General features: G+C 34.2%; 1 protein-coding gene across 4 annotated transcripts in view; it reads left to right on the top strand.

Moving 5' to 3' along the window:
* LOC102612145 (DExH-box ATP-dependent RNA helicase DExH7, chloroplastic) overlaps positions 1-15313 on the top strand; it is a 29127-nt gene that overhangs the window by 3865 nt on the left and 9949 nt on the right. For 2 of the 4 annotated variants that reach the window (XM_025093948.2, XM_006494307.4), the window contains exons 5-21: positions 233-383; positions 466-872; positions 1363-1581; positions 2349-2460; positions 2589-2783; positions 3155-3234; positions 4322-4444; positions 4541-4627; positions 6529-6629; positions 7889-7946; positions 10414-10479; positions 11796-11878; positions 11997-12174; positions 13503-13649; positions 13753-13854; positions 13940-14092; positions 15040-15144. In XM_025093948.2, the coding sequence (XP_024949716.2) occupies positions 233-383; positions 466-872; positions 1363-1581; positions 2349-2460; positions 2589-2783; positions 3155-3234; positions 4322-4444; positions 4541-4627; positions 6529-6629; positions 7889-7946; positions 10414-10479; positions 11796-11878; positions 11997-12174; positions 13503-13649; positions 13753-13854; positions 13940-14092; positions 15040-15144 (2367 nt within the window). Of the gene's footprint in view, positions 1-106; positions 139-232; positions 384-465; positions 873-1362; positions 1582-2348; positions 2461-2588; positions 2784-3154; positions 3235-4321; positions 4445-4540; positions 4628-6528; positions 6630-7888; positions 7947-10413; positions 10480-11795; positions 11879-11996; positions 12175-13502; positions 13650-13752; positions 13855-13939; positions 14093-15039; positions 15145-15313 lie in introns of those variants that run through there. The other 2 variants (XM_052441708.1, XM_052441707.1) reach the window with 2 other exon arrangements.

Genomic DNA, 15313 nt, shown 5'->3' with positions numbered 1-15313 from the left:
GTCTTTTTGCCCTCTGTGTTTGTCTTTCTCTCTTTCTAAATGAAGACAATGGTCTGAACCTGGGTTCTCTCTTTCTAAATGAAAGTGATGGTGGGAAAGATGGTCTGACCCTGGGTATTTTATGACTTCCAGTGTTAGGTGATGTATTAATTTTCAAGGTTATTCTGTTCCTTTTGGTGCTGAAATAAGTTTCCTTTGATTATCTTGATTTACCTTTTTTGTATTTTGATAGGTCTCTAAACCAAGGTCATATGATGTTATTGCCAGAGAATACCTTATGGCTCGGCTGGAAGCTACAAAAGCTAAAGAAAAAGGAGACAAGAAAGGCCAGGCACGAGCTGGCAGTATCATTGGCAAACTCAAGCAAGAATTGTCTGCTTTAGGTCAGATTTGATGTTTTCCTATCTTTGTTAATATATGGTCACTTGTAGCTTTCCTCATAAGCTGTGTGGATCTATTGAGCAGGATTATCTGATGATATCTTGGCATTAGATTTTGAGAATCAACGTGCTTCCAGTTATGCTACTAAGGACACATGTACGAGCTCTGTGCCTGACGAAGACCCGGAGTCTGATGATCAACATGGTGGGTCAGATTTTGACATGCATACAGATCACTTAATAATTGGTGGAAAAGATTCTGAGAGCTGCAGCTCCAAAGAGTTTCCACTCCAACCTATTCCTTCTGTAGAACCTGTTCAGGAGAAAACCGAGGATGAGCCTGCTGATGTGGAGCTTGGTGGTTTCTTTTCAGAAGATGCACTATTTGGTGATACTTTAGCTCCTGAAATTTTGGAATTACAGAAGAAAGAAAAGATGAGAGAATTATGCAGTGACAAGAATATAGAGAAATTAGATGGCATCTGGAAGAAGGTAATGTCTGTGATACAGTAATTTTTGGGTCAGCATCAAAAGTGCTGAATGATAATGTGATAGCTGATGTGCTCATGTGCTACCTTATAGTTCGCATATTTCTCATTTGGAATTTTTGCAATTTGTGATTATGAGTTGTAAATTTAGTGATGGAGAATATCAGATGCACGGCTCGATTTGCTTTAGTGCCTTCAATTTGTTCTCCACCTCCATGATCATAATTCTCCATAGGTGATTTTTTGAGTCCTGAGGTGTAAGACTGGCTCATTCTTCTCTTTTGTACTTTCCTTCTGTTCTAAAAGTATATACCATTTCTTAATGGAAAAGAGACATTAAGCTTAGCTCATACTTTTGGTGGACACAATGAACTTGGAATCAAATTGGGCTCCTTTCCTGTATTTGCCTTCGTTATTGTTTGTCCAATTATATGTGTGATATAAGAGCTATTTGTTTATTCTTCAATTTTTGTGATGCGGTCCAACAATTACAGGGGGAGCCACATAAGATTCCAAAGGCTGTTCTTCATCAATTGTGTCAGCGATCAGGGTGGGATGCACCGAAATTCAACAAAGTTACTGGGAAAAATAATAATTTCTCATACGCTGTCAGTGTGTTACGTAAAGCTAGTGGAAGGGGCAAGAGCAGAAAAGCAGGAGGATTGATAACCCTTGAGCTTCCTGGTGAGGGTGAAACCTTTGAGTCTGTAGAGGTACTTACTTATCTCTATACCTTCACATGCAAGATTGAAGTCACAAAATACCAAATTGGCCTTATAAGCCATTTTAAGGCTCAGTGTGTCAAAAGTGCCAGATGTTGGATTTATCCTCTTAGATTTTGCTTTATCAAGTAATATGGTGATCAGTGTTTTAGCATTTCTAATGGGAGGTAGGATTAAATTGATATGGTTTAAGACTAGTTGTTGTTGCATCCTTGATAATTTTCAGCAGAATTCATGCCGACTACTGGATTTAATGAAAACATGTTTGCCATGTGGTATGTGATATTCTGCAGATGCTGGAAGTTATTGATATTAAACTTGAATTATCTTTGCTTATAGTTCTAAAATGGAAACTTAATTTTGAGCATTATATCAAAGGAAAAGGACCCAATCTCTAATCAATTTGATCTACAATGTGATGGCCATAGTGGGCCTTGTAAAATTTGGTGGACTTTAGTGGGAGTTCAGGTTGGTTTTGCGACGAATTACATTAGATTTTTCCACTAGAGCTGAGTCCATTGCAAACTAGTTGAACCTTTGTTCATGCTACATCCTTTCATTGCAAACTAGTTGAACCTTTGTTCATGCTATATCCTTTCAAGGATATGTATGGTAGACATCCCTTATTTTGTGCAATGGTTGCATAGTTGCGGTTTTACTATTTATTAAATCAAATTCAAAATTTAAAGAAAAAGGACACAATGAATGCTAATGTAGTGACTTAGAGATCTCAGTTATGTATACATATTTGGTTACAGGATGCACAGAATCAAGTTGCGGCATTTGCTCTTCATAACCTGTTTCCTGATCTTCCCATTCATCTTGCTGTTACTGAACCTTATGCTTCACTCATTTTGAGGTGGAAGGAAGGTGATACTTTTAAATCCTTCTCTTGATTTTAAAACACTTACCAGCTTAAAACAACAGTGTTCTAAGGAGTGTGAAGAGTCCTGTTATTGGAGCATATAACAATTTTTAAATTATTTGAGCGCTTTCAGGGGAATCGTCAATTACAATAGAAGACAGTGATGAGAATCGAAGGGCTGTTTTTGTGGATCAGTTGCTAAGGGCAGATACTTCTAGTTCCACTGCTTTTATTAATGTTCCCAACAGTTTTTTCTCAGATTCGGTTCTGACTAATGTTGAAGAGAACAATAATTTGAGAATTGCAGCTGCAGATCCAAATGATGGAAGTATGTTCTCTCATTTTGCCTTGGTGTATTGTAAAAAGAATGATGTAGCTTCTACTCTGTTTACCTCTTAACCCATTTCTATGAGATTTTGTTATTACACGTTGATGCCTATGTTAGTCTTTCTTCTTTTGTCTACTGTTGTTCCTACCATTTAGTATTGTTTATTTCTTTTGGCCAACCCCTTCATGCAGCTAATGTTCTTCTATTGTGATGAAATTCTTTTATTTTCATTTTTTTTGGGGGGGGGGGGGGGGCAAGGAGTGAACTGGTTAATAGAATCATGAAGTTTTGCCTAGACGTGGCAGAGACACCATTCTGAAAAGAGCAACATCTGATGGTTTTTGTTCACGCTTTCCTCCTATCATTTGCAGGAGTGAAATATATTAGAGAAGTTGAAAGTTCTCGTCTGAAACAGGAACAGGAGAATAAGAAGAAAATGCAGAAGTACAAGGTTGGTTCTCCTCTTGTTTTTGGTTTTCAGGAAAGAAAATTTCTGTGGGCCAAGTGAGCTCTTGGCTGCAGTAAAGTTTCCCTCAGCTTTTATGTTATTTATTTTTAGAAACCTCTATAAAACCTTTTTTCTGCGGTGCAAATTTGCTTGTCCAGTTTATAAATGGCCTAATTTCAGATTTTAATTCGAGGATTCCGTACTTTAATATTTAATTCAAAAGTTTTATTGATATGCCCTTTGTGAGCATTTTAATTTTTACAAGTTTATTCTCCGTGGCTCACAATGATGTCAAGACTTGGATACGTTGGAAGTGTGGTGCCTTTATGTTTCTTACTGAACGCATTTTTGGTCCTTTCATATTAAGAACTAGAATAGTTTTTGACTTGCAATACACTCACTGTGTTTGTTATTCTGGACTGTGGCATATTAATTTTGAAGTGTGTGCCAAGATAAGTAATTTTGTCTGTGCTTTCAAATATCTGTATTTTTCTTGTTAGGAAGCTGATAATAGGAACATTTCCTTTTTTTTTTTTTAATAATTAGGCAGTCAAGGTGAATGATAATTGATTTTTGGGTTTTTGGTTTAAATTAACGACATGCATTAAGACAACGAAAAAAATTAAGAAGCAAGGACTGTTTTCCTCTTTTCAAATATCCAAATTTTTTTGTTATCTATTCCAAAAAAGGTAGAGGTGGGCAAAGCCGAAATCAATTTTTTAGCTAGCCCAAGATTTGAACTCGGATGGCTAGCTAAAGAAAGTTGCTTGATAAACCACTCAATCAAGCCCTTGGGGGCTAATTTTTCTTGTTTTCTTCTTCTTGATAAGAAGCTGATAATGTGAATATCCCATTTTCCTTAGTAGGCGGTCAAGATGATTGATAATTCATTATTTGGTTTTCTGTTTAAAAACATGCATCAAGAAAAACAAGAAAAATGAAAAAAATGGACTGGTTCAACTTGCAAACTAATTGCTGTACCCCAAGTCTTGCCACTGTAATGTCATGGTTCCAGTTTCTCAACTGTTAGTACGTTTATAGTTGCAAATCTATCTGTTTGTTAATTACATATATATTTGTTTCCTTTTAGGACATGTCGAAAACTAGGGCTGCTCTTCCAATTGCGACGTTGAAAAGTGATATATTGCAACTGCTGAAGGAGAAAGATGTCCTTGTCGTTTGTGGGGAAACGGGTTCTGGAAAGACTACTCAGGTCAAATTTCAATTTTAATTTTTGAAGCAGATTCCCATGAATTCCTTTCATTTTTCCTGGTCTTCTACGAATAAGCTTAATGCTTTTTTTGTGTAGGTTCCACAATTTATATTGGATGATATGATTGAATCGGGACATGGTGGACATTGTAACATTATATGCACACAGCCAAGAAGAATTGCGGTGGGTGCATAAATTTTATTCTAATATATTACTATCTCTGGCTGCATGCATTTTTGTAACAGAAAAACCTAATCTTGCTCATCACTCTTGTTTATATTATGGCACACCAGTTCTGGTATTATCAGATAAAAAGATAAAATATTATTAAACTATTTAGTATTATATAAAATTCATTTGGCCAAGAATTAAAGATGAACATATACAGAAATTGTTTATACGGTTGGAGATAACGATGGATATGGACAATAAATCTCTGCAAATTAAGCCCGAAGTTGATGAATACATATTTGTCTTCAGTTATTATAGCATCACCAATTCACTGTCACCGTCAACACCATCATTGTCATTTTTGTGATCTTGCTAATCACTGTGATCATTTTAATTTGTAAAAGTTAAAACAAGAGACATTATTGCTATAGTTATTCTTTCACCATTGTCTTGCATACAGCTAGTGCTTCAAACCAATCATGCTGCATAATTTATTTGGCCAACAATTGGTGCAAAGATATGGGAGGTCAGACGGTAGTTTCTTTTGTGGTCCATTGGAATGCATGACTTGATCAGAAATGGTGTTTTGCCCTTTGGCTCATGGCAACTTGTGGCATTGTTTAAAGGCTTTGGCCTCAAATATGCTTGTCTCCCTAGTTGGTCCGTTTTGCATAAATTTTGTGAAATTATTGATCATTATTCCTTCAATTTCTACTGCTCAAACTCTGTGGTATGTGCTCATCAGGGAAGCAAGTGTTTCTTGGGTTATCCCAGTTTCTTGTGTTTCTCTATTTGTTGAGAATTCCTTTACTTTTTGTGGGTTGAAAAGATTTAACATTATGAAGATGATGTGTGTCGGCGACTTTTAGGTTAGATGGCACGAGTAGAATAGAAGAAAATCTTAAGCATGGAAGGTTTTGCAACTTCTTGAGGAATACTGGTCTAGCTTTTGTGCTGTTCTTGCTTCTTATAATATAAATAGTTTTGTTATTAGCATCTTGATGGGGTTCCTGAGCAAATTCAGGACACCTTTTTCTTTGCTTAAATTAATTAGGATCCTGTTTTACTTTAGCTTTTCTGCATTTCTTTGGTGGGAATAATTGAATTGTGAGAACCTGTGTTTGGCCAATTGACTATATACTGTGCTTTTAGAATTACTGGATTGATTAATGACAAGTCTTGGGATTGCTTCATGACTCCTTGAGAGCCATTCTTTCTTCCATTCTTTATTATTCGCAAACCTTAAGTATCATTAACAGTGTTATTACAATTGATTTCTTACTATTCTTTAACTTTTCATAACAAGCAATTTTAACATACTTGTGAAATTTCAAATCCCCAATTCTTATTATTACAAATTTTACTTGCGAATTCTCTAATATCCAAGGCTGCTCTACATTGAAAGCGCTTTCTTGGATTTCATTACATCTTGTCATAGTCATTCTTATCTACTGTGTGTTGGACGTTGTTGTGTCATTATTTATTTATGATGTTGCAAATTTGTAAAACAAAGATCAACTGTATGTTCAAAGGAGTTTCAAGATAGTTTGTTGTTTTTCATACATTTCAATTGAGGTGGAATTTTAGGTTAGGTAGCTTGTCTTTTTGGAATGTTTTTGCCTTTGTTTCAGATGTTGATACTGTTTAGCCCTTCCAAGATAGGAAATTTCTTTTCGGAGGTACTCTCCTATTTGTATATTCTTAGGGTGCGGCTAGTGGACATCTTTGTTCACCTTTTTGTAAATTTTTATATATTCAATCTACTCAACTTTTTTCTCAAAAAGTTCAACTGCCGGTGTTGTTTAGTAAAATATAGTAAGGAAATGCAAATTATTATTCTATCATTCCTGTACTGTAAATGTTTTGGATGATTTCGATATACTTGGTAATATTAGTTTTTGGTTTGCTTGTAGGCTATTTCTGTGGCTGAGAGAGTTGCCGATGAGCGCTGTGAACCTTCTCCGGGTTCAGATGGTTCGCTGGTTGGTTATCAAGTTCGTCTTGATAGTGCAAGGTGTATACTTGTTTCCTTCTAGGATTATTAATTTTGCAAATCTCGTAGTGAATTACATTTTGATTGAATTAAAGGGTTGCTTGTTTTTAGTTTTATCTGAGCAGATATGTTTCAACATTTGGCTGAGGTATACATAGGTTAGGACTGTACCGTCTGTTGTATGTGCCATTAACTTGAGATCTGTTTATGAAAATTGGTAACTAGTTTATGCAAGAAATATACTGTTTCTCAAAGATCTGGTAGGTCTTATAAGATGCTTTGTTAAGCTGCTTGCTTATGTATTGTATACGATGATTGCAATTGCTCCTGTCCTTTGTTTAAGCTTTAGATTAGAGAAATTGTTAGGCATTCCAGGAAGTTGTAAAGGAATTGAGTTTAAATTTCATTTGACGAAATTGGAATAACCATGTCAAGAGAAGGGTGTTCTGGGCATGTAGTTGATGCTTTTTGATGACAGCTTCTTTGTTGGCAGTTATTAGTCTATACTAGTCATAAGCATGATATTGGTTTTCAGGATAGATCAAAGAAACTTATTTATAAAATTAAAATAATAGAGGATATTTGAACCAGAAGTCTTAAATATCAAAGGAATGATCTAACAATTGTGTATTGATCAGCTGCCCAACAATTGTACATTGATCAACTGTCCAAAGTAAAAAGTATATAGGATCTAATAGGACTGTCATCTCCAAACAAAGTGGACCCAAAAATGCACCAAATTTGCCCCAGTTCCATTCCCTATTTATATGTACCAAGAAGAAAGAAGATTCTTGAAATTCCTTAGGAAGAGAGGCCTGAAGTGGAATTGAATGAAAATTACTTAGCATTGGGCTTTGAATTTTAAGGAGCTTTGATGTAAATTACAATGACTTTTGTTTCCAGTCATACTTTCTGCATCCATTAAAACTGTTGAGAACGGTGTTTGAATTTAAAGCATAAAAAGTTTCTGAATTTCTTGAAATGTGAGATTATTACTTTTAAAACTGTTAATGCTTTTTCTCATTGGTATGATTCCATCACCAACCCTGAGTTATGTGACACATTTTTTGTTTTTGTGATGGAAACACTGCATGTTTATAAGTGCCTATTTCTACTTCTATTCTTGCACTTCTTTACATTTTCATTTCTTTCACAAAATTGTAGTTATGTTTATTGGAGAGTATGTATTTGATTATTGATGTGATTGTATCTAGGACAGTCTGCTTTGAAATCATATTCTGGTTTATTAACACATGATATGTCCTTTTGCTTCTTTTTAGGAATGAAAGAACAAAGCTCCTTTTTTGTACAACGGGGATTTTGTTAAGAAAAATTGCGGTATGCCCTACCAATTAATTGAGTAATTTAATTTGTTGTATTGAATGGAATTCATGTCCTGAAAGGTACCTTCATTTTTAGCAAAGAAAATTGCAATTTTATTTCTTTTCCTTTATGCATGACCTCAGTAAGGTATCAGCTCAACAATTTTCCATGACATAATCAAGTCTTCATCATTTGCTGCAATATTGTAGCTGAACAACTATTTGAAAATGATAAACTCGGGGCTATGATCTCACAACCATTTTTTTTCAATTTTTTTTCTAAGAAACTATAAGTATTTGATCTCCCAACCATTAAGTTGTATTATTTAAATTGAGTACAATATTTGTATGGATACAAAGGAGGCTAGTCAGTAGAGACATTGGATTTCCTACTTAAGTGTGTGCCATCACGTAGTTTTTAAAGATGTGTGCCATCACATTGACTTGTCCATTAGGTTGCAAGGAAAAACTTTCATTGATCTAAGTACTATAGTTATCATTCTTGGCCTTAGTTACGATCCCTTTATTGTTATGATCAGAGAAGACCTCAAAGCTGTACCCATATAGATATTTGCCAAATTTCTGGGTAAAATATCATCCCCAACTTTAAGTCATGAGTGGGAAGAGTTGCCTGGGCTGGGTTAATCTGACTTGCAGTATAAGCCTATACATGACTGTTTTGCAATAGGAAACACCTAGTTTGACTTGTGAAGCTTCATGATGCACCACATGGCTTTGCCTTTGCTTAGGACTGTGAAGCTTGGATGTCAAAGTCAATCACTTTTTCAATTTCATGGAGGCAACTTGCAATCATCAGTCTGCTTAAGATTTACCCCCTTTTCTTGGTCAAGTGCATTACTGAAGAAGCAATCCAAGGAAATTGGTTTCCGGCCAAGCCCAATAAACTCTACATCTCGATAGTGTCCCCAATTAAATATAAACTGTTTTGCTCTTTGAAGGGAAGATTTTTGATTCACCGTCATTTCTACCCTATTTTTATTGTTTTAACTAAATTCTATTGGGTTTTTATAAAAAGATCTTCTTTTGGGACACTCAATTATATATGCATAAGCTGGGGAAAACATTACGAGGGCGGACCCTAGTTGTGGAGAAAAAGAAAAGGGTCACTGTTCATTGAAGAAATGTGGGAAGAATTAGGAAGCTTTTGGAAATTTATCCATGAAAAGATTCTGAGACTCAATTTAGAAGTGAGATTAACGAATAACGAGTATACTTATGATATTTAGGGGCCAATTTGGTCATGTTGTACCTTTTAAATTAATTGTTGTTAGTTGTGCCGTAGTAATAATTAGTTGCAAAAAGAATCAATTAAATATTTGATAATATTTATTTTAAAAGTGTTAGTCGTATGTGTTTTGGTAAATTTTACTGTTAAATTGTTATAAAAATATAAATGACTAAAGTGGATAAAATGTTGAATAAATTTTTTTTACACATTTATAAACATGTTTATATAATATTTTTTATTGTGTATATATAATAATTGATAATTAAAATAAAATTTTATTTGATTAATTTTATTTTTTATCTCAAAATAATTAGGTACAATAATAACCTCTTTAAATTTAATGATTTTGTTTCCTAATTGAATAGAGACAATTTTGGATTTTAATAATATATGAGGATATGTATGGAGTTGCGTTAAGTATAAAATTGATTCTCAAAGTTAGGTTTTCTAAAGCTATTTCTTTTATACTTTTCAAAATCTACTATAGGATGGGGTATATATATATTTTTAAAATTTACCAAATATCAAAATTAGCTTTTAACTTTTCAAAATCACTTTTAAGACTCACAAAAGCAATCGCAAACGGGCCCTTAATAAGACTAGATGAGAGCTCGTGAACTTAATAAAAGTAAAGACCACTTTTTAATTCGTTCAGGTTATTCCTAGTTTTTGCTGGCCACTCTCATTTTTTAAACTGCTACAATTATGTAAAAATTACATAGATATTCAGTTAGGATATATCACTTTCCCTCAATCTCAAAGGAATTTTAATATGCATCATTTTCTTTTCCTGCATATTAATCGGGAAGGAGTTTAAGGTTGATTTTCTCGTTTTGGAATGTCTCAGCCCTTGCTTAAGTTTTTGATCGTGTTTAGTCCTATCAAGTTAGAAACTTCCTTTTTCGAGATGTTCTCTTAATTGTGAATTCTTCTGGTAGTTTGAGTGCTAGTGGAGTACTTGTTCACCTTTTGTAAATCTCTGTTCTCTTGAAAACATCTACCTAGCTTTTATCTGAAAAAATATTATCATGATGTATTGGTTAGTTGAGGATAAGAGGAGTCCTGGTAATTTACCACCGCTCTAAATTATACCTGGAAACTTTAGTAGGTTGAATTTCCTCAACATTTATGCTTTTCATTTCTGTTGTTAACTTTCAGTTTGCTTATATATCAGCATTCAATAAACAAGACATATATGCAAATTAATACTTATATGAATTTTTGTTATTTGCAGGGGGATAAGAACTTAACTGGTGTTACTCATGTCATAGTTGATGAAGTGCATGAACGATCTCTATTGGTGAGTGAACCGAATTATTATAGTTCATTGGAATATTTCCATGTTTCCTGTGATAAACTTCATTTGCTTTACTAGCTTTATATTTCATATTTGATAAATTACATGCATGGATCTCATCAATTACTTTATAAGTCTGATTAATTGAGGTTATGGTAAGTAGTGTTGTTTTCTCTATCAATTTACATGGGTCAAAGATCACTTTCAGTTCACATATTTGGATCTAGATTGTTATGGTTTATATGTTTATAATGCTAAGGTAGTCTCATGCAAATTTAAAAAAGTGAACCTTTATGTCTGTCTTCTTTACTCCCCATTTGACGTTAGGCAGCCATATTATGCTAGCATACACCTTGTGGAAAAAAGTCTTACATGGTGTGACAATCTTGAAAACTCCTCTAATCATCTTTTCTCCATTGCATTGTGGCTTCCAATTTGCGTCCTACAATATGCAATGAAACAAGAATCAGATGGGCAGTTCTGGGTAGATTAAGCTTTTTGCTCATGGAAAACTTTATGCCTCAAGGAGAAAACAGCTAACAAGATTTTGTGGGATTGTGCTGTCCTCTTTTGTGGATATTTGTAAAGAAAGAAGTGGCCATATTTTAAAAGACGTGAGATGAGTATTCTAGCTGATTTGATTTTATGCATCCTTATGGGCCTTTGTAACTAAGGAATTTCAAGATACTTTGTTCTTCTTCACTGTTCTTAATTGTAAAGGATCTTTGGGTTAATTGTGTATGCGTTGTTGCCTTTCATTTTTTAATAGAGGCTTTTGGTATAGGCCTTTGGAGTGGACTTATTTGTGCTTTTGGGGAATCTTCTGTTTTTTGGGGCTGTTATAGGGTCTGTCAGCTGTAGGCAGTCATACTAGATTAGATTTAGCTTATGTGTATTGACTGTCCACTTCTTATTAATTATTTTCTTACAATTTTTTTCCCGTACGAAAAGGGGAAAAAAGGAAGGAAAAGAAAATAAAAGAACTGCTAGTGTACATCTAATGATCATGACTCGTGAGCAGTACCTAATGCTCCTTTGGACTTCCGTTCTGGTCCATACCCAGCTTTACCTTCTGGTGCTCTGCTGCAATTTGCAACTTGGGAAGCTTTTTCCAATCGACTTTAGTTGCTGTTTATGGCAACAGGAGGTCTAAGTGCCATTTACCAATTAGTTAGCCTATGGTTGCATGTGATCTTCTGCTCAGGCTATCTGTGTTTACCAATTGCTTACAAATTTGAATTGTTACCAGTATGTTAAACTTGGAAATGAAAGCTGACAGGCCTTTTTTTATTCTCTTCCCCACCCCCCACCAAAAACAGGGTGACTTTCTACTCATTGTTTTGAAGGATCTGCTTGAGAAGCAGTCTGCTCATGACACACCAAAACTGAAGGTTATTCTTATGTATGTTAACAAACTAATGTGTTTTTCTAGCTTGTAATAAATCAATGGATATTTATGTTTTTTCCATGTTGTGTTGTATTGATTTTGTCTCTCTCCCTGTTTCGCTCTGAATGCTTAGGTCTGCGACAGTTGATTCAAATTTATTCTCAAGATACTTTGGCGATTGCCCTGTTATTACTGCAGAAGGTAGAACACATCCTGTGACAACTTACTTTCTTGAGGATGTATATGAAAGTATCAACTATCGCCTTGCATTGGACTCAGCAGCTGCTATAAGATATGAAGCATCCTCAAAGGTATTTTTGTTGGTTACAATTATCCTTACTGTTAACTCTCCCTCTGACTTCCATTTGTTTTACTAAATTTTAACTATTTTTTCTTATTCCTGAATATGTATTCCTCCCTATTTTCATATGTGTGTGGTATCTTTTGGTAATTCAGTCATTATAATAATTTACGGTTTCTGGACCCATTAAGTAGCGTTCACAATGATTAATTTGTCAAGCTTGTCAGATAGATAATATACTTGACATGGGCATTGGTTTTTTATTCCTTTCAAGGTCTTTATTCGTTTGTTCTTTATTTATCTTCTTGCATTATGTTTGTTATACATTTACAGAGTAACTATAGTTCCAATAGAGTATTGGTAATGGTGAAAACATTGACTGTCTCTTATTGCATTGTTCTATTGCTTCTAGTTAATCGAACAAAACAAATCAGGCAGCTAATGTTATGTGTGGTAGCCCAGCAATGTCTGGCTCTTGATTTGTGAGACAACTGCATGGTTTTGGTTAAGAGATCCAGCAAAAGTTGTGGGGAAGTGTGCTGTTTTGGCACTTTTTTAGGTTTGGGAAGAAACAAGTAGATTTTTTTTTGAAAGCATGGCTGGTTTTATAGTGCTTTGGAAAACCAATAGTTTATGATTTAAGAAAGAATTAGTGACGCTAAAGTAGCTTTTTTAATTTTTTTCCCTAAACCAAATGGGTCTGAATTCATGTGTCTGTTCGATTTTATTTATTTATTAGGTTTAATGTCTAATATACTGTATGTTGTTGTTGTAAATTTTTTTGAAAACCTGTACTTTGACATGTATTCCCTTTTAAATGTTACATATGTTAGAAATTTTACAAATAAAATCGTTTACTATGAGCTCAAAGTATTATTTGATTATTTAAAAAATAAGATGTATTATTGATCATTTTACATTAGTAATTATGAACAAACAATTGAAAAAATTGAGTGTGCGATCTAGTGGAGATGGTACAATTTCTTGTGTTGAAAACAAGAGGTGTAGGAGGTTCAAACGCCACTCATATGGGAGGACGGAATTGGGTTGCCATTAAGTTAAATAATAAAAAAATGAAAATAGAAATTTATTAACAAGAATTAAAGAATTAAATTTTGATGAGGATAGAACTATTTGAATTTTGGTGGCACATCTGTGAATAATAAAGGTAATACATTTTCTTTTGGTATATTGGTAAATGGCTATAGGGTTTTACATTACTTATGTAGACTGGCATGCTGAGTTCTCTTCCAATTTTTATTTCAATGAATTTTATGTGGCTTAGAATTACGAAATGATCCTCTAATTAATGAACTCCATTCATTGTGATAACTGCAGAGTGGTCCTGTCAATAACCGTAGGGGAAAGAAGAACCTTGTCTTATCTGGATGGGGTGATGATTCTCTGCTCTCAGAGGAGTATATTAACCCATATTATGATCCTAGTGATTATGGATCATACAGCGAACAGACACGGCAGAATTTGGTATTTGCATTAAGATGCTAATTTATCTTTATAGTGGCAGTTTTGGTCCTTCCATTTAACTTTCTGATTCTATAACACAATCATTATGTGGTCTTTTGCACAGAAAAGATTGAATGAAGATGTTATTGATTATGATCTTCTTGAAGACTTGGTATGTCATGTTGATGAAACTTGCGGTGAGGGTGCCATACTTGTCTTTTTACCTGTAAGTCCTTTCAAATTGGTCATTCATGTACTTTTTTATCTCTATGAGAAATATGTTATTTGTATATAATACGGCAGCATGACAGGGAGTGGCAGAAATCCACATCTTACTTGATAGGTTAGCTGCTTCTTATCGATTTGGTGGGCCATCTTCAGATTGGCTTCTAGCTTTACATTCATCCGTAGCATCTGTTGATCAAAAAAAGGTGTTTCTACGGCCTCCTGAAAAGATACGCAAGGTAAATTTTGCTACTCATTGATATTGATCTTTTTACCCTTGGTTCATATAAAATATTTTTCTTTTCAGGTACTTATCTGTTAATTTATGCTTTTGCAACAATACTTTCTTTTCCTTTCTGAAAGTTGCTGCATGTATGAAATTTAGTGAAATTTAGAGTTCATTTTTCTTCTTTTCAAGGAAACTTGTTACCTTGTAGATTCAAAAATTAAGCTAAAGATGGTGTGCTTGATAACTGGCTCCCTCTTAGTTTTCGTATTATATGTAGATGGGCGAGAGCTTAAAATAGAGTTTTTCATAATGATATTTGTTTTAATCTTGTGTTGAAAATGTGTTTTACTCTTCATGCATGAACAATCTGTTTTTTTTTTTTTTTTTTTTTTTTTTTCATGGGCTATATGTATAACACCAACTATGTAAACACTTGCAACCATGACCCATCCCTCCCTTAAGAGGGGGAAAAGAGAAGTTATCTGTGTTTTCTGTGGCAAAACCATGGTTGAATTCCAACAGTTCTGGAATCAGCTCTTCCTAACTCTCTCTCTCTCTCTCTCTCTCTCTCTCTGTGTTTGTCTTTTATTATTATTATTATTTTGCTCAGACCCGTTTTCGTTAGCAAGGGCTTGTGTCAATGCCATACTTTATATGTAGGATATGCCTGCAGCAAGATTTATATGGTGTCTTGGTTTGGCCATGAAGTGCTAACATGCTTTTCATTATTAGATGACAAACTGCAAATAAAAATTTTGTTGAAACTCAATTTTTTGTTTGTTTGTTAAATGTATTAATATATATATATATTTTTGACAAGAAATCAAGTTAAACTGATATATTGGATGCCTAAAATTGTCATGGTCTAGTTTATCATTGCTATGAAGTTACTAATTTCATTTGACTTATTGCAACGATTGTAACTAATGTTTGTCTCAACTTTTATTTATCATCCAGGTTATCATTGCTACAAATATTGCAGAGACAAGTATAACAATAGATGATGTTGTATACGTGTTCGATTGTGGAAGGCATAAGGAAAACCGTTATAATTCGCAAAAGGTTTGGGTTATATTAATCAAAACCGAGCCTACATTTGTTGAGGACATCTGTTCTGAATGATCATTTTTGAGTCATTTCATACCCATCGCATCGTCCGGCGAAGGATTTAGATTAGAAGGATGAAAGAGAGTTCATACACAGATTGAGTAGAATTGCCCGAAACCCTGGT

This window comes from Citrus sinensis, chromosome 5 (genome assembly GCF_022201045.2).
Source record: "Citrus sinensis cultivar Valencia sweet orange chromosome 5, DVS_A1.0, whole genome shotgun sequence".
NCBI lineage: Eukaryota > Viridiplantae > Streptophyta > Magnoliopsida > Sapindales > Rutaceae > Citrus > Citrus sinensis.
The sequence above is the reverse complement of the archived record's forward strand: the minus strand, read 5'-3'. Positions and strand labels throughout refer to the sequence as shown.